The sequence below is a fragment of the Hemicordylus capensis genome, chromosome 3 (genome assembly GCF_027244095.1).
Source record: "Hemicordylus capensis ecotype Gifberg chromosome 3, rHemCap1.1.pri, whole genome shotgun sequence".
Classification (NCBI taxonomy): Eukaryota; Metazoa; Chordata; class Lepidosauria; order Squamata; family Cordylidae; genus Hemicordylus; species Hemicordylus capensis.
The window spans coordinates 2875339-2897576 of record NC_069659.1 but is presented as its reverse complement, the minus strand read 5'-3'; the positions used below and the strand labels follow the sequence as shown (position 1 = coordinate 2897576).

Here is a 22238-nt window from a genome sequence, read left to right as displayed (position 1 = left end):
TGCATGGTAGCAGGGCTTCTGCAACTTGCATCCCCAGACGTTGTCGGCCTTTATTGAAGAGAATGCCTTCCTAATTATTAATTACAATTAGTACAATTAGTAATTGTAAGGAGGGAAAATGGGGGGGGGGCACGCACGAAGGCTGCTCCCAGAAACCCAGCTAAATAATGGCTGCTTCTGGCTAAAACTAGTCTTTGGAGGGATTTCCCCATGTGAGTCATTTAAGCCAGTCACGAAGTGATTCTATAAAGGGCTTCCTTTCCCCTCCAGCCTAGTCACCCACGTTTGCCAAGAGGATGAAGACGTCTCCAGCCACAGGTAGGGAACCAGCAGCCTCTGCTTCTGCCTTCTCCTTCAGGCAGCCTCTAGCCGGGGCTTCTGCTATCTGGTCTGCTAGGAAATGGCTCTCACCTGAAAGCATCCCTTCCCTCCCATATATGTGGGGAGAGCTGTAGGGATTCAAGTGGTTTGGGGAAAGGAAATCTGCACATGCTCAGAGGCCCTGTTTCATGAGCCTAAGCATGAAAGATAGCTTCCAGAGCTGGTTTAATCCTTGCCTCCAGATTCATCAGTTTTCTCTCCAAGGGCTCCTCAAGAGGAGGGGTCCCTAACCAGGGTTCCCCAGAGGCTGTTGGGCTAAAACTCCCACCATCCCCTTTGCCACTGTGGCTGGGGGCAGTGAGGGGAGTTGCAACCCAGCAGCATCTGGGGAACCCTGGCCGAGATCCCTCTTGTTTCACTGGAAGCGCAGTGCTGAATCCGGTCCCCAGGGTCACACGTGGTGGGGGGTGAGTCCCCATTAGGCCCACGTGGCAGATGGCAGCCGGCCTCAGCCACTGTGGGACATGCCACACTCCTTGCGGCCAGGGCCCGCTGGAGGCCGCTTGATGCCCTCAAACAGCTGGGTGGCACAACAGGGGGGGCCCCTCTTGCTAACGGAGCAAAGAGGCAGCTTGTTGAAGTGGCGATTCTCTTGACTGAGCAGGAGGAGAGCAACCGGCCCTCTCCAGCCCCAGCACAGCTTCCCTCCGGGGGCTGCGGCTGGTGTCTCTCCTGTGTTTCTTTTTTTGGATTGTGAGCCCTTTGGGGATGTTTATTGATTTATATCTACGTAAGCTGCTTTGGGAACTGTCGTTGAAAAGTGGTGTATAAATAGGAGTGGTGGTGGTTGGCCCCGGTAGGGTTGCCAGCCTGCCACTGCCATTGCCAGAATAAGGGGAAAGTCTAGGGCAAGGTGGGGGAGTGTAATCTCAGGGGTAGTGAGGAGCCTGAGTAGCAATGCAGTTGTAAAAACAACAGCAGCAAAGCTTTAAGGTACGTTTGTACCTTAAGTGGCTCAGCGGGGAAATGCTTGACTAACAAGCGGAAGGATGCTGGTTCGAATCCCCACTGGTATGTTCCCCAGAATATGGGGAACATATTCCCAGACTACGGGGAACTCCTGTATCGAGCAGCAGAGATATAGCAAGATGCTGAAATACCACGCGGGAGGAGGCCATGGTCGACCCCTCCTGTACTCTACCAAAAGAAAACCACAGGGCTCTGTGGGCACCAGGAGTCAAAATCAACTTGATGGCACACTTTCCTGAAGACATACCTATTTTCCCAGGCCTTCAACTGAGACCAAATTTTAAATTTTAATGTGTTTTTATCTATTATGATCTTTATCAAATTTAAGTGTGTTATATTTTATATCATGTTTTAATTTTGTACACTGCATAGAGATGTCTATACTAGGTGGTATATCAATTCAATAATAAATAGTTAATGTACTGGACTTAGGAATGCAGGCAGCTGCTTTAACCTGAGCCAGACCCTTAAGAACATAAGATCATGAGAACAGCCCTGCTGGATCAGGCCTAAGGAGGCCCATCTAGTCCAGCTTCCCAGATGCCACTGGGCATCACACAGTGGCCCACCAGATGCCACTGGAAGCCTATAGGTAGGGCATGCCCTCTTTCCTGCCATTACTCCCCTGCAACTGGTGCTCAGAGGCATCCTGCCTTGGAGGCTGGAGGTGGCCCACAGCCCTCCGACTAGTAGCCATCGATAGACCTCTCCTCCATGAAGTTATCCAAACCCCTCTTGAAGCCATCCAGGTTGTTGGCTGTCACCACATCTTGTGGCAGAGAATTCCACAAGTGGATTATGCATTGTGTGAAAAAGTACTTCCGTTTGTTGGTCCTAGATTTCCCAGCGACCAATTTCATGGGATGACCCCAGTTCTAGTGTGATGGGAGAGGGAGAAGAATCTCTCTCTATCCACTTTCTCCACACCATGCATGATTTTGTAGACCTCTATCATGTCTCCCGCAGTCATATTTTTTCTAAACTAAAAAGCCCCAGGTGTTGTAGTCTTGCCTCATAAGAAAGGTGCTCTAGGCCCCTGATCATCTTGGTTGCCCTCTTCTGCACCTTTCCCAGTTCTACAATGTCCTTCTTTAGATGTGGTGATCAGAATTGTATGCAGTACTCCAAGTGTGGCCACACCATCTTTTCTATAAGGGCATTATAATATTAGTAGTTTTATTTTCAGTCCCCTTCCTAATGGATCCTTGGTGGTCCATCTAGGTCAGTGGTGTCTGAAACACCTTGGAGAATTGCTGCCGGTCAGAACAGATGGAAAGTGCCTCCTCCTTTCCCTGGAGATGCTGCCAGGGAGTGAGCCTGGGACCTTTTGCAAACAAGCATGCAGGTGTTCTTCCACTGAGTTATGGCCCCATCCCCTAAGGGGGATATCTTACAGTACTGGCATGTAGTCACCCATCCAAAATCAAAATCATGATGCTATGTAGAGCTTCCATGTTCACTGGCAGCATACCTTTGAACAACAGTCATAATCTCAATAAAATATCCAAACTCTTCCTTAGACAAGTGGACAACAAATACATATTCCATATAAAGAATAGCATATGAATTGCCTTGCCAGTTACTTTTCCAAAGTTCTAACCAAGAAAGAAAATAAAAGCCAACAAAACAATTTAGATAAGTACATCTCTACAGCCAATCTGATTTCAAAGCACACCGGAAACTACCCAGGTTTTAGTAATGTTATTTTTTAAGGATAAAGAAGCAATTCCAGGACAGGTGGGGAAAGCAGGTTTTAAACAATTCTCCGTGATCAGGTTTGCAAAATATAAACAGATGCTTACCTGGTTGTTTTCTTCTTGGGTTGCCTTTCACCTTTTTAAGTAAGACGTTGCTCTTATGTTCTTAAATCTAATAATGGCATTGGCAAGAGAAAATTGTGGCGGGCAGGGGAGGACACCTTTCAAAAACATTGTGAAGACTGGAACTGATCCCAGCTCTTGCCGAGAGCCAGCCAGGTATCCTGAAGAATTCATGGTCGTTTGTTTTTCCTTTTGCATTTGACAAGCAAATGATTAGCAAGATGTAAGTCAATTGCTCCTGCAAGTTTTCAGAGCAAGTGGGACTTCTTGGGGGAGCATATAATGGATTTCACCCTGACTTCAAAGGGCTCAATGCAAAAGCCCTGAGGGATGAGGGAGAGCATTCTGTAAGGGACAAGCAATTGTTGCTCCCCAAATGGGGCTTCCCATGTCATACGGGACTGGCCTCACTAGGTCCTGGGAGCCCTTCAATGCCACCTGGATTGGAAAGAAAGTTTTCAACACAGGTGGGGAAGGATGAATGCGTATCCAGCCCTGGCAGTGCTCTTGTGCAACACCCCACCCCCCACCCCCGCTTGCACAGGAGAACTTCCCATGGATTATGCTCCATTTAATTATTGGTGGGGGCAGGCAGGGGGCGACTTGGACTTCCGCTTGGGTACCAGAATGTCTGGCCCTGCTGCTCCAGCCTCCCTCAGCGCTGGAGGGGGCACTTCCCAAGCAACACAAACCCGGCCAGCTTGCTGCAAGAGTCTGCAGAGGCCACTGTGATGCTGGCGGGGGGAGTCCCAGTCCAGCAGCTCCTGGGGGCCTGCAGTGGGGAGCCCCTGCTGACGCCTCCCTCTTGGCCCAAGCAGCCTTTCCAAGGAGCGGGGGGGGGGGGGTGCACCTCCTCAGCCACTGACGGACTCTGCTTCCTTCCAGGTCTGCTGCGTCTGAGGGGGGCTGGCTGCTGCCTCTTCCTGGCCTGGCTGGTCTTCAGCGGCGTCTGCTTCCAAGGGACAGGTAAGGCACACAGGGGACTGCCGGGCCAGCTTCTCTCCGGAGACTGGCCTTTTTTTGGGGGGGGGAGGTGAACAGCGGGTGTAAGGCCCCCTCCCACAAGGGCATGCCTGGAGTCCCTGGCCTTGGGCAGCCTCCTCGCTGGGTATGACTTGGCCCTCCTCCACTCACTCGGGCTCCTGCTGCCTCCAGTCCCGGGCCCTGCCTTGGAAGGGGGATGCTGACCAACTGGAAGGAGTTTGGAAGAGGGCAAGAGCGATGGCGGGAAGCAAGCCCTCTGAGGAAGGGCTGGAGGAGCAGCTGGGCGTGTCGAGCCTGGGGGAGACTCGAATCACCCTCCAAGATGGAAAGCACTGTGGCATCGGAGGAGGAGGAGGAACAGCAGCAGCAGCAAGTGTGTGTGTGTGTGTGTGCTGTTGCTTCTGAGGGCAGGATTCGAACCCAAGGACAGGGCAGCAGACGGAGGCTGGCTGGGAGGAGAAGCTTCCCAGCCCTAAGAGCTTTTGGCCAGCAGAACAGCCTGCCTGGCGCCCTGGCCTCCCTGTGCTGGAGGCTTCCCCACAGAGGCCAGGCAGCCCTGCCTGCCAGGGATGCTGAGCTGCCTGCCCTGAGCATTGGGAGTTGCGGGGGGGGGGGGCGGGGAGTGTCCCTTCCGGTCCAACACGACCCGGCGCTTTGGCGTTGCAGTTGCTGAGGAGCGTCTCCTGAGAAGCCGAGCCGGAGCCTCCCCCCCTCCGCCCTCCCTTTGGGCTTGCCAGGCTACACAGGGTGGTTCTCCTGGGCTGCCGTGTGACTGGCAGGGGGAAGAGCCAGGAGGCTCCCACAGATGGCCGTGGCAGCTCACGGGGCTGCTGTGGCAGGAGGTGTGGCCCAAGCGCCTGGCAGGAGGCCGCAGGGGCCCAGCCCTGGGAGCTGGAGTGGGGGGGGGCACCAAGGAGGCGCAGCTGCCTCTGGGTCCCGGTTGTGCCTCTCTCCCACCCACCACAAGCCCTGCTGCCTGCCAGGTAGGCGGAGCTCTACCTGATGAGTGGCCAGCCTGCCGGCAGTGCAGCTCTTGTGCACAGCAGGGCAGGGCAGGATGGGAGAGAGAGGAGCAACTGGAGCAGCCGGGCACCAGAGGCGGCAGCAGCAGCAGCAGTGGGGCCTCCTTTGGCGCCCCAACTGATGAGAGTTGCTGCTGGCTGCAAGCCCCGTGAGGAAGGCGACCGGAAGAGCCGGATGGCATCGAGGCGCCATCACATGGCGGATGTTGGGGTGCTTGGAAGGCAGCCAACACGTGCCCCTGGAAAGGGCTGCCCTGGCGCTCTCACTTGGGCCTCTACACTCCGATGTGGCTCGCCAGCCCCACCTCCCCCACACACACCCTTAAGGGGGCAAAGAGAAGCAGGGAGCATCGCCGGACGCTGCCTCTCCAAGGGCCGGGGCAGGGAGAACCCGATAGGGCAGGCGTTCCCATCCTTGAGTCCCCAGATGTCGTTGGCCTAAGATGGCCCCAGTGGCCACAGTCAGTGGGTGCAGCAGCATCTGGGATGGGAACCCTGACTGACCCACTGGGCCTCCTCCGTGGAAAAAGAGCCGGTCACCCGCCCACAGCACGGTCCTCTTCCTCAAACCGTTTCTCTTTTCAGATTCAACTGCAACGCTGCGTGCAAAAATATCTCCACTCCAGTGCAGGCCTTCCTTGGGTGAGTCCTGCCGAAAGGCCACTGTCCAATCCCAGCAGCGTGGTTGGCTCGCTGTGGGGAGGGATCGGGTCCCATTGGCCCCCGCCTAGGTCTGCCCATGGAAGGCGTTCAGTCCCTGGGGTGGGGCAAGCAGGTGCCTGCAGTTGGGTGGGTTCCTTCCAAGCACCTAAGGAGCAGCTTGGGAAATACTCCACCCCTGGTTCAGGACTGACCCAAAAGAGATGTCGGCCTCATCCGAGGACGTAGAGGAGCAGCAGTGGAGCTGGCGGCGCACGAGGGAAAGGTCCCTGCAGGAGCCAGAGGTCGTCTCAAACTCAGCAGCCTGGGGGTTGACTCAAACGTGGGTCCCCAGTGGTTGTTGGACCATCCTCCATCACCCCCAGCTCCAATGGGCCTATTGTAGTCCAAGAACATCTGGGGGACCCAAGTTTGAGTCAACCCCTACAGCAGCCAACGGAGGGGCCCAGCTGTGTGGCTTCCAGCATTCTGCGCTCTGACCAGAAGCGGCAGCAGCACTGCGGGAGGCCATGAAGGGCTCCTGGGACCTGGGCTCGTCCATCTGGGGGAGCTTCCGGCCTGGCCAAGCGGAGGTGGTCGTAGCAGTGGCAGCAGCTTTAGGGGTCCAGAGCCCACATGGGCTCCCTCAACTCTCCAGCAGGCGGCCCGTCATCTCCCCTCTTTCTCAAGAGAGTGACACTTGCCTGCCTGGGCTACTTGTGGGTGCAACAAGCAGGCCCCCTTCCGCTCGGCGCCTCCATCCAGGACCTGACTCCATGCTCTGCTCTCCCCCGCTCCCAGGGCAGAAGCTCTGTGTCCCGTGCAAGGGCTTCACCGCCTTCCCAGAGAGTGGCATCATGTACTGGCTGGCCAACGGCTCTTTCGTGGACGAGCTGTACCCAAGCGGAGCAGTCAGAGAGACGGACACCGTGTGAGTAGAGGCTGCAGCTGCCCGGAGAGATCCAGCCAGCTCTGCCCCCCTATTGCCCGGTTGGAAGGGGAGAGGCCACTGCTGGCTTCTCCCTGGAGCAGAGTCCCTTCAGCAGGGCTGTGGGGCGGGCGGGGGGGGGGGAGTCTGCAATCACGCCCCACAATTGCTGAAGGCGGTACAGGAGAGGCTGTGCTTCCTCACCCTCCCCTTTTTAAAATGAAGCAACAAGCTTCGACCCTTCCGGCTTTGCAAAGAGGCTTGCAAAACCCCTGGAAAGGTCTCTCTAGCCAGAGGCCAGGAGCTGAAGAGGAGGAAAGGCTGCTGCCATGGCCCTGCCTCGCCCCCCGCTCCCATGCCCTGGGCAGAGGCGTACCTAGGGAAAATAGCGCCTAGGGCAAACACTGAAATTGCGCCCCCTGTCCAAACAGCTGACACCCATCTTTGAGATAACTTTACCATAATATCAGCTGAAAAATACAGGTCAGGCTCATTAATCTTTTAATATTTCAAAAACTATTTAGCAGTGGACGTAGCCAGACCAAAAAATGCTGGAAAACTACACATTTCAGTATGCTGGGGCTCATGAAATACCCAAATACTATGTGGAGATGTACTTGGAAAACTAAACAGAAGTGTCTGTCTAATTCTCTGCTATGTATTGTAGCATCACCATTACATAAGTTTTAAAAATCAATGGAAAATTAGACTTTTCCCAGATACTCTGTAAATAATTAAAGGATATGCAGAGTAAACTGTATCACTGCTTGGAATATATTCTAGTCTTTCAGAAAGACAGTTAAAATGAGAGAAAGAGAGCAAGAAACTCCCAGTGGGCCTTAATATTAAGGATTTCACACTGATTCAAAGACAAACTCACCATTAATAGCCATATTAGCAAGACGTCACATTTAACTCACTTATCACAAGAAGCAAAGTAAGAGCAAATGAATACAATCCTAGCTCATAAGCGTCAGCTCAGTATTCACAAGCCCTGATTCTCTGTACATAGTGCCAATGTGAATATGTGTACAGTGTCTTATATTATATATTTTTAATTTTTTTTAACCTGTAGCCCCTTTGGGGGGCTTCCTAAAGGCTGTGGGAGGGATTTGCAAAGGTTCCCCCTCACCCTACTGGCCTCTAGGGCCTCGCAGGTACCATTTGAGCATGTGCGGTGGCCATTTTTAAAAATTTATATATATATATATATATATATATATATATATATATATATATATATATATGCCACTGAAAACAAAATGGCCACCGCGCATGCTCAAATGGCCTCTGCAAGGCCTGGCATGACCTAGGGCTTCACAGAGTACATTTAAGCATGCACGGTGGCCATTTTGTTTTTGGCAGCCACTTTTAAAATTTTTTTTAATTTTACAAAATGGCGCCCCGTTCAAGTGGCGCCCGGGGCACGTGCCCTGCCTGCCCTACCCTAGATACGCCCCCAGGTAGAGCTTAGCCTCAGAGGGGGCAGGATGTCTCTGAAACCTAGTTGCAGGGAAGCAAGAGCCGGAAAGAGACAGCATTGCCCTCAGCGCTTGCCTGTGGGCTTCCCAACAGCATCTGATGGGCGCTACTGTGACACTCAGGATGCTATACGGGGTGGGCTTCCTGAGGCCTGGCCCAGCTGGGCTGTTCTTCTGCCCCACCCACTCAACAGGGCCCTGGGCTGGGTGCACCGAGGCAGCTGCACATGTCCCACCCCGAGACACTGTGCCAGAACTGGCCAACCAGAGGCTCTCCAGTGGATAGCGGACTACAACTCCCATTGCCCTCTGCCACAATGTATGCATTGTGATTCATTGTGGCTGGGGATAATGGGAGTTGTAGCCCAGCAGCTGGAGAGCCTTCGGTTGGCCACTCCTGCCCTAGACCCTCCTGGGTGTTTGGCTTCCCCCATCATTTGCCTTCAACTTGGGAACTTTGGAAGAGCCCAGCTGCTGGACCCGACCAAAGGTCCCTCAAGGCCGCCGGTGTCCAGCCAGATCCCACGGGGGCCTGCTGCTCGCCTCTGACTCACTTTGTGCTTCTTGTCCACAGAGAAAAAGCCGCGGGCAAAGTCCTCCGTCTGGAACGGACCCTCATCTTCCGCTCCTTCACGTGGAGGGACTGGCACACAAACTTTGAGTGCATCATTGTTGACCCAGCAGGCCTTGCCCGGAAGATGATCACCTGGATGCGGCCAGCCAAATCCACAAGAGATACCGAAGGGAGCGCAGAGGCAGAAGACCCCAAGTAGAGGGCTGGGTACCAGGAGCCCCTCTTCGTGCAAATGCTGAGCGGCGGCTCAGGCCTGCTCACTCCTCAGCACCTTCTGCAATCCAGGATGCTGAAAGCCTGTCTTACGGCAGCACTTTTCAACAAGAAAACGTACTCAAAGTGGTTTACACAGAAAATCAGTAACGAAAAGTTGGCTCCCTGTCCCCAAAGGGCTCACAATCTAAAAAGAAAATAAGTCACCGAAGGGATGATGGGAGTTGTAGTCCGACAGAGTCTGGGGAGCCCTGGGGAGAACTCTGGCCTTGGAGCAAGAGGCCGCTAGTAGTGGGGCTACAGATCATACGGAGGAAACGACATACCTATTTTCCCAGGCCTTCAACTGAGACCAAATTTTAAATTTTAATGGGTTTTTATCTATTATGATCTTTATCAAATTTAAATGTGTGATATTTTACATTATGTTTAAATTTTGTAGACTGCCTAGAGATGTCTGTACTAGGCAGTATATCAATTCAATAATAAATAAGTAAATGTACTGGACTTAGGAATGCAGGCAGCTGCTTTAACCTGAGCTGGACGCTTAAGAACCTAAGATCATGAGAACAGCCCTGCTGGATCAGGCCCAAGGAGGCCCATCTAGTCCAGCATCCTGTTTCACACAGTGGCCCACCTGGAAGCTGCTGGAAACCACAGGCAGGAGTTGAGGGCGTGCCCTCCCTCCTGCAGTCACTCCCCTGCCACTGGTACTCAGAGGCATCCTGCCTTTGAGGCTGGATGGAGGTGGTCTACAGCCCTCCAACTAGTAGCCGTTGATAGATCTCTCCTCCATGAAGTTATCCAAACCCCTCTTCAAGCCTTCCAGGTTGTTGGCAGTCACCACATCTCATGGCAGAGAATTCCACAAGTTGATTATGCGTTGTGTGAAAAAATACTTCCGTTTGTTGCTCCTAGATTTCCTGGCAATCCATTTCATGGAGTGACCCCTGGTTCTAGTGTTGTGTGAGAGGGAGAAGAACTTATCTCTCTCCACTTTCTCCACCCCATGCATGATTTTATAGACCTTGATCATGTCTCCCCGCAGTCATCTTTTTTCTAAACTAAAAAGCCCCAGGTGTTGTAGCCTTGCCTCATAAGGAAGGTGCTCCAGGCCCCTGATCATCTTGGTTGCCCTCTTCTGCACCTTTCCCAGTTCTACCATGTCCTTTTTTAGATGTGGTGGCCAGAATTGTATGCAGTACTCCAGGTGTGGCTGCACCATAGTTTTGTATAAGGGCATTATAGTATTAGCCATTTTATTTTCAATCCCCTTCCTAATGATCCCTAGCAATGGAATTGGCCCTTTTCACAGCTGCCGCACATTGAGTCGACACTTTCAACAAGCTGTCCACCACGACCCCAAGATCCCTCTCCTGGTCATTCCCCTGGTCCTGGAGGGAACACTGGTTCACACAATGGCTGCCATCTTGGTTAAAGGCTGATTTCCGACACTGGTTTGATCATGAGGACCTGAGCCAGGGTGGGGATCCCAGAGTGCTTGTGAGCCACAGCCCCAGAGGCGTATCTAGGGAAAATAGCGCCTAGGGCAAGCACTGAAATTCCGCCCCCTCTCCAAACATCTGACACCCATCTTTCAGATAACTTTACCATGATACCAGCTGAAAAATACAAGTCAAGCTCATTAACCTTTTAATATTTCAAAAACTATTTAGCAGTGGACATAGCCAGACCAAAAAATGCTGGAAAACTACACATTTCAGTATGCTGGGGCTCATGAAATACCCAAATACTATGTGGAGATGTACTTGGAAAACTAAACAGAAGTGCCTGTCTAATTCTCTACTATGCATTGTAGCATCACTATTACATATGTTTTAAAAATAAATGGTGAATTTGGCATTTCCCAGATACTCTGAAAATAATTAAAGGATATGCAGAGAAAACTGTGTCACTGCTTGGAATATATTCTAGTCTTTCAGAAAGACAGTTAAAATGAGAGAAAGAGAGCAAGAAACTCCCAGTGGGCCTTAATACTAAGGATTTCACACTGATTCAAAGACAAGCTCACCATTAATATTATTAAGACATCACATCTAACTCACTTATCACAAGAAGTAAAGTAAGAGCAAATGAATACAATCCTAGCTCATAAGCGTCAGCTCAGTATTCACAAGCCCTGATTCTCTGTACATAGTGCCAAACTGAATATGTGTACAGTGACTTATATTATATTAAATTTTTTAAAAAATACCTGTAGCCCCTTTGAGGGCTTCCTAAAGGCTGTGGGGTGGGTCTGCAAAGGTTCCCCCTCCCCTCGCTGGCCTCTAGGGCTTTGCAGGGACCATTTGAGCATATGCGGTGGCCATTTTTTATTAAAAAAATTAAAATTGGCTGCTGAAACAAAATGGCTGCCGTGCATGCTCAAATGGCCTCTGCGAGGCCTGGCATGGCCTAGGGCCTCACAGAGGCCATTTGAGCATGCAGAGTGGCCTTTTTTTTTTTCCAGTGGCCATTAAAAAAAAAGTTTTTAAATGGCGCCCCCCTTCAAGTGGTGCCCAGGGCACGTGCCCTGCCTCCCCTACCCCTAGATACGCTCCTGCACAGCCCCACACATCAATCAGCTTAGATTTGATCTTGGGATCATCCACGGATTTTGAGGACCCACACCCATCTCCGATTCTAGTCACTAGTGCGGACCACACACACTCACCTGGGCAGCCACCACAGACATCTGTGCCTAGAGGGGCTGCCAGGCACTGCTGCACTAACCACAGCCTGAACCCCTTTACCTCTGCTCTGCCTGGCTAGAGTATATGTCCCCCTCACCTGCCCCATCACCAGTGGGGCAGTGGCAGGGAAGGAGTTAAGGGCTCTGCCACTCGCTTCGGCAGCTTCCCCACCTCTCTGGGCAGGCCCAGCATTTCTGAAGCTCTCCAGAACTGGCCGAGGACAGCCAAGAGCTCTCAGAGCTGTTGTGACCGCCCAGTGCTTGTGGGGCTGGAGGAGGGAGGGAAGGAGGGAGGTGGCCTAGTGAAGCCTTGCCTGAGTGAGGGCAGGGCAAGGGCTGCTGGGATGGGATCCAGCCCACCACAGCTGGGATCATGTGGAGAGCCGCTTCCCACCGAGACCCCAGCTTGCGTGCTCCCTGGCACTCTCCACCCCTTGTGGGGAGGGGAGCTTCCCTGGGGCGTGTGAAGCAGCAGCTCTTGCTTCCTCAAGTCAGGGTCATTAGCTCCCCCCGCCCCCCCCCCCAAAAAAAAACCCACCCAGCTGTTGCTGGGCAATTCGCACCCTCCCCAGCCCGTGGCCAAGTCCGGGATGCTGAGCGTTGTGGTCCAGCATCTGCAGCGGGGCCAAAACTGCAGCCGCCTGAGGAAAACCCCGAGGAGGGGGGGGTGGGCTGCAGCTGCTGCTTGCGCCTTCGGAAGCCAAGCGGGGCCTCCCCCTCATGGATGTGGAAGTCATGCCAACCTCTGGCCCGCAGCGTGTTCCCTAGAGAGAACTCAGAAAGCAGAAGCCTGGTCTGGAATCTGTAGCGCACAATCATGCCCTTGAAGTGGGGCTCTCTCTCTCTCGGCCTGGAGTGGGACTCCGGCAAGAAGCCCACCAGGGGTGTGTGTGTGTGTGTGACTTGATGGCACAAGTGCCTCCAGAGGCACGGCCCTAATGCAAGGGGGCCCCCTTGATGAAGAGGGGCAGGCTGCCTCCTCCTCTCTCCTGGCCCTGCACAGGAAAGGTGGATAAAACTGTGCATGGAGGAGAGGAAGGGGGCAGAGAGAAATCTTCCTCCCTCTCTCACCACACGGGAGCCAGGGGTTCTCCCAGCCCCACGGGGCCCCTCCACGCCTCTGACCGTCAGTGGCAGGGGAGAGGGCGTGCCTTCTGGTGGGATACAGGATGCTCAGCTGGAGAGGCCTGGGGCCTGAGCCAACACAGCAGTTCTGAGGCAGTGGAGGGGCTTATGGCTGCACCAAATGGAGACCCCCCCTTTTGAAAGGGGGCCCAGAGTTAGCCAGCTGCTAGTCCTGTTCATCCGCAGTTACTGCAACTCAGGAGTCCCTCCCAGCCGCGGCTTGGATCCATTTGTTCTCCACATCGTATTGCGTGAATTCTGAAGTTCTTGCATTTACCGAGCTTTTGGCTCCTTCCTACCCAAATGGCTCCCTTCTGCAATATGTTTTCTCTCTCTCCTCTCTGTGCTCAAGGTATATGCACCCACCGAGAAGGTCACTCTCATCCTGCATCTGATAAAGTGGGTTTGGGACCACAAAAGCTTCTACCTCAATAAACATGTCCATGGTGAAGGTGCCACAGGACTCTGGGCTGACCAACTTCCTTCCATTCCCTGGTCCCAGTGGGCCGAGCACACTGGCCAAACAACAGGGGTGCAGCAGCAGCAGCAACATCAGTAGGGCAACAGATGTGGGGCTGAGGCCTCAAGGGGGCCGGCTGCTCCTGACGTGGATCTCCAGCTGCCCGTTCCATCCCACAGCCTCTCCACTGTTGGGGACACCCCGCCTGACCCCAACATTAAACTCAGAGCCACCAACCCAGAATTATATGGAACCCAGGCCTGTGTCTGACTCCATTTTATAAGAGTTCAATTAAATGCCTGAACTCAAGGTGAACTGACACCCAGGTCTCTTGCCTGCCTCATGTACTGCTCCGTGAAAGAGGAGGAAATCCAGCATTGTATTGTGAAATGCGCACTCACAGAAACACAAGGGCGAGGCCTGAGCTAATCAATATGCTAAAATGTAACTCACTATCAGATAATGTCTGTAGAAGAGGCCAGGGGCTGATCTCCCCTTTCCTGTTGCAAGAAGTCTACAGGTGAAACTCAAAAAATTAGAATATCGTGCAAAAGTTCATTAATTTCAGTAATGCAAATTAAAAGGTGAAACTGATATATGAGATAGACGCATTACATGCAAAGCGAGATAAGTCAAGCCTTAATTTGTTATAATTGTGATGATCATGGCGTACAGCTTGATGAGAACCCCAAATCCACAATCCCAGAAAATTAGAATATTGTGAAAAGGTTCAACAGTCTAGGCTCCAGGTGTCCCACTCCAATCAGCTAATCAATCCATAACACCTGCAAAGGGTTCCTGAGCCTTTAAATGGCCTCTCAGTCTGGTTCATTAGGAATCACAATCATGGGAAAGACTGCTGACTTGACAGTTGTGCAGAAAACCATCATTGACACCCTCCATAAGGAGGGAAAGCCTCAAAAGGTAATTGCCAAAGAAGTTGGATGTTCCCAAAGTGCTGTATCAAAGCACATTAATAGAAAGTTATGTGGAAGGGAAAAGTGTGGAAGAAAAAGGTGCACAAGCAGCAAGGATGACCACAGCCTGGAGAGGATTGTCAGGAAAAGGCCATTCAAAAGTGTTAGGGACCTTCACAAGGAGTGGACTGAGGCTGGAGTGGAGTTAGTGCATCAAGAGCCACCACACACAGACGGATCCTGGACATGGGCTTCAAATGTCGTATTCCTCTTGTCAAGCCGCTCCTGAACAACAAACAACGTCAGAAGCGTCTTACCTGGGCTCAAGAAAAAAAGAACTGGTCTGTTGCTCAGTGGTCCAAAGTCCTCTTTTCTGATGAGAGCAACTTTTGCATCTCATTTGGAAACCAAGGACCCAGAGTCTGGAGGAAGAATGGAGAGGCACACAATGCAAGATGCTTGAAGTCCAGTGTGAAGTTTCCACAGTCTGTGTTGATTTGGGGAGCCATGTCATCTGCTGGTGTTGGTCCACTGTGCTTCATTAAATCCAGGGTCAACGCAGCCGTCTATCAGGAGATTTTGGAGCACTTCATGCTTCCTTCCGCAGATGAGCTGTATGGGGATGCTGACTTCATTTTCCAGCAGGACTTGGCACCTGCCCACACTGCCAAAAGTACCAAAACTTGGTTCAATGACCATGGGATTACTGTGCTTGATTGGCCAGCAAACTTGCCTGACCTGAACCCCATAGAGAATCTATGGGGCATTGCCAAGAGAAGGATGAGAGACATGAGACCAAACAATGCAGAAGAGCTGAAGGCCGCTATTGAAGCATCCTGGTCTTCCATAACACCTCAGCAGTGCCACAGACTGATAGCATCCATGCCACGCCGCATTGAGGCAGTAATTGCTGCAAAAGGGGCCCAAACCAAGTACTGAATACATATGCATGCTTATACTTTTCAGAGGTCCGATATTGTTCTATTCTTCAATCCTTGTCTTATTGGTTCCATGTAATTTTCTAATTTTCTGAGATTGTGGATTTGGGGTTCTCATGAGCTGTACGCCATGATCATCACTATTATAACAAATTAAGGCTTGACTTATCTCGCTTTGCATGTAATGCGTCTGTGTCATATATGAGTTTCACCTTTTAATTTGCATTACTGAAATTAATGAACTTTTGCACGATATTCTAATTTTTCGAGTTTCACCTGTAAATCTTTGTCAATGATTGCTCTGCTATGCCCAAAGGGGATTACTCAGTTGCTGTCTATAGAAATTCCACCCTAGAAGGACACCTGTAGAGTTAGTCCTTTTACTAACACCTTCTGGGACCAGGCCCAAATCTGGGGACAAGAGAAGAGGCCCATTTTCAGCTCAGAGAGGCAGATTTGCTTTGGGCAATGTCCCCTCGAGATAGCAGCTAACAGAAGATGGGTTTAAGATCTCTCTGGACTGCCTGAATAATTAAAAAGACGTTATCCAGAAGGTAACAGCAAGTTGTCACCTTTTGGGACCCAGGAAAGATGATGGGAGATCAAAGGAAGATACAACTATAAAGAATAGCTTATTGGACAGAGAAGTGGCAGTCTCTTGCCTACAAGCAGTCTTGTGCCTACAAGCAAGATCTGCTCACAAGCAATCCAAGGGTTGGCTGCCCAAGCCGCGGGGCGAGAGGCAGGAACTCTTGCCATGGGAGAAGGGACTGTTTGTGACTTCTGCTGCGAAGTGAGAAGTCAAGACTTCCCCAGCCATGGTGCTCTGACTCTCAGCTGTGCTCTGAGTAAACTGCATGCTTGATCCAAGAGCTCCTGTCTCCAGCCAAAAGCTTCTCTCCTTCAGCTGAAAGATCCACCGTTCCCAAGCCTCTGATCCTGGTAATATGCTGCCTTCACAAGCCTTGGATCCCTATTTTCCTCCTCCTTACTAATCACTGCTTCCCCCTTCCTAAGCCCCCCCCTCTTCTTTCTCTGCTTCTCTCTAAATGTTTTATTTAGGATTTGTTAGATTGTTAGATAGCTGTAATTACTGATTGCACACACATATGTTAGTTAGGCACATTGCACTACACTTTGAATCAGAAACATGTTTTTAATGTGGATTATTTTATCCTGAGGAGCAACTTTTTATAATAAAGCCCATTGAACTTTCTGAGTGTGTCTTTCTCTATCTCTGTTTGCACACCCAGATCCTACATGGTCACCATCTCCAAGAACCAATTCAGTTTGTGTATGATGCGACTTTCCCTCTTTCCCTCTAAGCATGTACAGAGTGCAAAACCAGGTGTAGTTCACACCACCAGCTCCAGTGTTCCCAAAGGCTGCCAGCAGACCTCATCACCCCTTCAGGCACAGGGGGCATCAGACCGGTGGGGAAACGGGGGCGCCACACACGGCTCCACTCCAAGCGTTACACAGAGCTGCTGGAAAGAGATGGCATGGCTGATCGACTCCCCAGCTGTGGCGATGAGGCTGTTCCCCTTCTCGCCTCCCCTCCCTCCCCACCTGGGCCACTATGATAATGCCAGAAGCCCCTGCGTCTCCGGATCACTCGTGCTCCGCTACGGATCTCAGGCTGCTCTGTGGCGGCAGAAAGGCACCCACGTGCTCTCCCGACGGCTTCTGGGGGGTGCTGCTGCTGCAGCAGCTGCAGCAGAGCCACTTCCTCCCAGACAAGTCTCCCCCTTCATTTGTGGTGCACAGGCAGGCAGAAGGCAGATCTCCGGGTGGCGGCGGCGGACGAGGAGCAGGCCTTGCCCATTCCTGCTCTGTCAAGCTGGGCTTCTCAGAGCTGGGTCCGCAGGTGCTGTTGGACTACAGCTCCCAAGGGTATTGCAGCCGCGGGAGCTGGGGGGGGCACAGACGGGGAGCCCAGCTTCCAGGATTAGTGCCTCCACCCCATAAACACCCACCATCACGGCCCCCCCTACGCCCCTCCTCTTGCTCCTAAGCCAAAGATGCCCAGGGCTTCAGAGGTCTCGTCTCCTAGGCCAGGTCCTCCCAGCCCCCGGGCCCTTTGAGGGGCCCTTTCCCAGGTCCAGAGCGCCCCCCCCATTTAAGAGACGGGAGGAGGAGCTGGCCCAAGGCTGGCTGCTTGGGCTGGCCCTGTGGGAGGGGAAACTGGGGCAACTTCTCCAACTGGCAAGGTCTGTGGGGAGGTGGCAGCGGCCAGGGTGGTTGCACGCTGTGTGCTTCCAGGCCAGGCCAGCTTCTTCGTGGAGCAGAGCCGAGCCGAGCCAGGGACGGCTGACCCAAGGTTTGCAGGCTGTGGGGGAAGGAGCCCAGCTCGGCCTGCCCAGCCCGTCAGCATCTTACTTCAAGAGCAAATTACGGAGAAGCCATAACTCAGCCACCAGTGGGAGAAAAATACCATTTATTTACAAGTAGAAACATTATTTAAAATGACACATTTGATTGCTAAACTCTCTACAAAGGCGGATATTAGAGGGTTGCTAGTGGGGAGCCCCCTCGGCAGTGTCCCCCCTCCCCCCCGGGTCCAGAAAAGGCTCGCCGGGTGGCCTGCGGGGTGGGGGCCCTGGAGCGTGGAGCTGGGCCCAGCCGCCTCCTGCCCTCCCGCCTCCTCAGAGCCCCCCCCACGTGAGCCGGAACGGCCCCCTCTGCCCCACTCTGGCTCTCCCCCACAAGCTTCGAGGGGCCCACAGCGAGGCAGCCAGCTGGTTCTGCAGGAGGCAGGCAGGGAGGACCAGGCCGAGGAGCCGGCTCTCTGCTGGGCCCGGGTTCACCCTCGTGGGTGGGCGGCCGGGCAGCCCTCCTAGGCCAGCCCCTGCCCCACATGTGGGAAAGAGCTAGCGAGCCCCCCCCCCCCGCCGGCATGGGCCCTGCTGAGCTGCCCGGCGCTCCGCCCCACCCCAGGAGGGACACTGCAACGAAGCCTCCCCGCCCCAAGCCCAGTGCCTACAGAGTACAATACAAAGCGACACAGCTAAGTAAAGCCTGCGGGAGAGAGGGAAGGCGGCAGCCCAGCCCGCCCCCGATGACCCTCCTGGCCCACCAGAGGCCTCCCGTGGGGACGGCGGCCCCCAACCCCCTCAGAGCCCCCCTCGCCACCCCGACCTCCCAGACGGGGCAGAGCTCCTGCCCAGAGCAAAGCCAAGTGCTGTGGAGGCGGATGCAGCCGGGGGGGGGGGGGGGACACACACGCTCCGCAGCCCAGGACGAGCAGCTGGTCCTCCGAGTCCTGGCCAGGCGCGGCCCACCAGCGACCCCTCCAGCGCTGGGCTTCGTGGACCAAGGACCGCTTTGCTGCCTGCAGGCGCCTCGCAGGGCGGTCCATGTGCAGAAGGGGACGGGAAGCCCTCTCCCGCGCGCTTCCTGCTAGGCAAGCCGATAGAGTCCCTCCTGGTCCACTGGAAAGGGGGCGTCCTTGGTCCGGCGGGGCGGGCAGGCCGGGCTTCTCATCAGAGGTGTTCAAGGCCGTGGAGGTGGGGGTGCTGGCCAAGCAGCGGAAAGGCAAAGCCCCACAAGGATGCCCCCCTCCCCCCCCGGTGCGTGGTGCGCTGCTGAGCTACTCGGACACCCCCCCCCCTTGGGTTCAGAGGTGGGAATAGTTTGGGGAAGGACCCCGGGCCGTGAGGGAGGCCTGGCTGGGGGACTGCCCCGCCCCCTCCTCCCCCTCCCCACAGCAAGCAGGGTTCTCTGCCCCCACCGCACAGCTGGGGCGGGGGCTGCTCCGGGAAGCCTTGGGCCCTTGGCGGCCTCCTCTGGGCTGGCAGGGAGCAAGCGGGGGCCTGGCAGGCAGCGAGGGGGAGAGGGTGCGAGCAGCCCGGCTGGGAGCGTGAGGAGAGGCTGGGGGGGTGTCGGTGCCCTGCTCCTTGCCCCCCTCGGGGGCATTTCCGGCCAGGAAAGACGGCTCTAGAACTTGCTGCTCTTGAACGACTTGGAGTTGGCCTGCAGGGAGAGACAAGAAGACCAAGCTGGAGGGCCGAGCCAGACAGCCCAAAGGGGCAGCCCCCCTCCACACCCCCTTTGTTACTGCAGCAGCTCCCCAAGATCAGTGGGCCCAGGGCTGTAGTACCCAGGAGAGCGTCCCCGAGGGCCCTGCCAGCACGCCAGAGCTGCCACCCCCCCCCCCGGTGGTGTTGCTGCTGCCTCACTTGACCTGCTTGTGGAACTGCCGGCCTGGACACGGGAGGGGGGGGGGCTGGGGGGGCAGAGCCGGCAGACGCAGACGGGCAGCCAAAGGTGTGGCTTCCTGGCCGCTGCGGCCTCCCCCCGCAAACAGGGCCTGTGGTGGGCAGCAGCGCCAGGGTGGGGGAAGCCCTGCAGCCCTGGGTGCCCACTGGTGTGCTGCCAAGGAGGGGCCCGCCTGCTGCTGCCAGTGCCCCCTCTCAGCCCCATGCAAGTGCCCAAGCCCAGCACCCGTGCACCCCAGGCAGAGGCCGCCCCCCCCCCCGTGGGAACCAGCCAGAAGTGGTTGCATACAAGCCTGCTCGGGCCAGGAGGGAGGGCCCTGGCCGGCTCCAGCAAGCCCGGCAACCTGCAGAAGCAAGGAGAGGGGGGGCCTGAGGGGCTGGCGGGGGGCCTGAGGGGCTGGCGGGGGGCCTGGGGGCTGCCGGCCGAGAGCCACAGAGCCAGCCTGGCTGCTCACCCTCCTCAGGCCCCTCTTTGCTGCAGTGCACCCAGCTCGTGGGCCCTGCTGCCACTTCACTTCCGGGGGGGCCGCCTTCCCCTCCCTCCCTCCCCACCGCCTGCTTGAGGGACACCCCCACTGCGGGACTCTCCCCAGAGGCCAGGAGCTCTGTCCTCCAGCCTTCGTCACGCTTGCCCTCCTCTCTCCGAAACTGCCCCGCCAGCCGCCTCAAGCTGCCCCAAACACTGCTGACATCTCTTTTGCGAGAATCAGGCCTCCTAAGATACGGTGCTAGTCACGCTCCAGGCAACGTGCCCCCCAAGTCTTGGATGGACTCCATCCAAGGAAGCCCCAACTAAGTGGGAATCTTGGGGGGGCCTCTAGAGGCAAAGTGCTGCCTCCCCCGTCGCCCCCCTACGTCTTGTACGCCCAGCGGGTGTTCCTGCTGGCTATGTCGGCCCTTCGCCTCCCGGCCCCCTCAAAGAGGCTCCTCCGACACTCCACGACTACAAATACCGATGTCAACAAAGAAGTTCTCATAGCCGTTCACAGAGGGAGGGGGAAAGGGGGGGGGAGAGGAGGTTCCTAGGAAGAACACGCACAAGGGGGACTCCAGCAACAGCCACTGGAGGGGTGCTGTGCCGGGGCTGGATAGGAACCAGTGCTCTCCCCCTGCTAAACAGGAGAGGATCCCCACTTGGAAAGGCACCCCCTGGCTCTCCCCACCACTCGCCCGGCACTCCCCAGCCGGCCAGCCTTTCCTCTGCAGAGCCCCAAGCAAAGGCTGAGTGGTAGCCAGAGCCAAAGGCAACCCCAGGCCTAGGAACGGGACATGGCTGCAGGGCGGGCAGGCAGGCAGGCTCCCCATTCCAAGCAGCCCCACGGCCCCCTCCCTCCCCGGCCCCCTACCTTGCCCTTGGGAGATGTGGCCGCCCTCGGGGATCTCCGGCTGCCAGCCTGGGGGCTGCTCTTAGGGGTCACTTTCCGGTTAGCCCCCCGGCGCAGAAGGCTGTTGCCCAGCTTCTTCGGCGTGTTCAGGATGCTGAAAGCCAGAGACTGGCGCCGCTCGGACTGCAGGAGAGAGCGAGCGGAATGAGCAAGGGCCATTTCGGGATCCCAGCAGCCTTTCCTTCCAGGCCCCTGCTGCCCCCCCCCCCCCCGCAGCCCAAGGCCAAGCAGCGCTTCAACTGACAGGCAGGAAGGGGCCCAGACTGCCAAGGAGAGCCTCGCGGCCCCTGCAGTCCTGCTGCGGACGCTAAGCCGGTTCTGCCCTAGGGGAGGGGAGTCCACCTGGGAACAGGCCCCGCCCCCCGCTTCAGCTGCTGGGAGAGGGAAGGGGCTCCTCTCCCAGCCACCAGGCACTTCAGCCGGGGAGACCAAGCGCTTGTTCAGGGTGCTTAGCGTGAGCAAACACGTTCGTCGCTCTTGCAAGAGGCACAAGAGTTCACTCTCTTTGTCAGCCACCTTCCTTTCAATGCCAGACGATGCTAATTTGGGGAGCCAAGGGCGGGGAAGGTGCCTGAAAGGGAAGTGACGGAGGCCAGGGACTCGACAGGGCCGCCTAAAGGGGAGGAGGAAATCGATCGGGACCGGAGGCCATGCTCAGCCCAGCTCCTCCAAGGACTAGCCTTTGAAGTCCTCGTGAGGACAAGAGGGCCATCCACCGAGGGCACACCTTGCCGTGCAAGTTAAACGGTCCAGTTGCTAGTGGAAAGGGAACCTCTTTTCCCTCAACAAAGATGGCTGCCGCCGGCCTTTATTCTGAACTGTGTGGACCAACTCAGCCACCATAGGAAGCAGAGCGGGGTGTCTAACTTCCACCTGGTTAAGAGCAGAGATGGCCGGCTTGCAGACGGCAGTCCTAGAGCAAGTTGTTCTCTTAACAAGGGGAGGAGTCATGCCAAGACTGCTGAAAAACCCTTTTCAAAAGCGTGCGTGCAGGCGGCATGCTGGAAAGAATCTCTCCACTTTAAGCAAGGCACGGGCTGCAGGGTCCTGGTTCTGCAACGACAGGCAACGACACACTCAGGACACCAAGTCAGCAGGAGTGAGTGGCCAGCCTGGCAATCCCGCTGTCCTCCCCGCCTCTCCCCACTTCAGGCTGTGAACCCGGAAAACCCTTCTGTTGCCATCAGTCCAAATGGAGGAAAGAGAAAGGTTTGTTGGACAGCCGGTCAGGTGTGAAAGAAGCTGCTGAATTTCTGCCTGGACATTCACTATAGTAGGCAGCATTTTGGAGAAGCCCCCGTGTCTTGCAGAGATTCATTATTAGGTACATTCAGGAAGCAGCACCTGGTGAACTTCTGCTTGGATGCATCCTTCCCAGCCCAGCGTCAACCTCAAAACAACAAGGCAAAGTGTGGGCACATGGAGCGTCATGTATACTATGCTGGCTTTTACTCAAGATGGTAGTGCCGAAGTTGGGGGAAGCATTCCAGCCT

The 22238-nt window shown here is 55.0% G+C and overlaps 2 protein-coding genes across 8 annotated transcripts in view; one reads left to right on the top strand and one right to left on the bottom strand.

Moving 5' to 3' along the window:
• Positions 1–290: 290 nt before the first annotated feature.
• On the top strand, positions 291–9518 carry IL18BP (interleukin 18 binding protein). Its single transcript, XM_053310812.1, has 5 exons — positions 291–318; positions 4056–4136; positions 5762–5818; positions 6617–6746; positions 8799–9518. Exons 1-5 carry the CDS (start codon positions 297–299, stop codon positions 8995–8997), a joined length of 489 nt encoding a protein of 162 aa, XP_053166787.1. The 5' UTR covers positions 291–296; the 3' UTR covers positions 8998–9518.
• An 8045-nt stretch (positions 9519–17563) lies between these two features.
• Positions 17564–22238, bottom strand: part of NUMA1 (nuclear mitotic apparatus protein 1) — a 108105-nt gene continuing 103430 nt past the window's right edge. For 5 of the 7 annotated variants that reach the window (XM_053305352.1, XM_053305354.1, XM_053305350.1 and 2 more), the window contains exons 25-27: positions 20707–20868; positions 19650–19704; positions 17564–19115 (exon numbers count right to left, since the gene is read on the bottom strand). In XM_053305352.1, coding sequence (XP_053161327.1) covers positions 18760–19115; positions 19650–19704; positions 20707–20868 — 573 coding nt within the window. In that variant the 3' untranslated portion in view covers positions 17564–18759. Of the gene's footprint in view, positions 19116–19649; positions 19705–20706; positions 20869–21618; positions 21799–22238 lie in introns of those variants that run through there. The other 2 variants (XM_053305355.1, XR_008318723.1) reach the window with 2 other exon arrangements.

Bases quoted from the DNA above. Each gene is read 5' to 3' on its own strand.
- IL18BP (XM_053310812.1), top strand. From the start codon at position 297: ATGAAGACGTCTCCAGCCACAG. The intron at 4,137-5,761 runs GTAAGGCACACA...TTCTCTTTTCAG, and splicing joins CGTCTGCTTCCAAGGGACAG to ATTCAACTGCAACGCTGCGT. The intron at 5,819-6,616 runs GTGAGTCCTGCC...CCCCGCTCCCAG, and splicing joins CCAGTGCAGGCCTTCCTTGG to GGCAGAAGCTCTGTGTCCCG.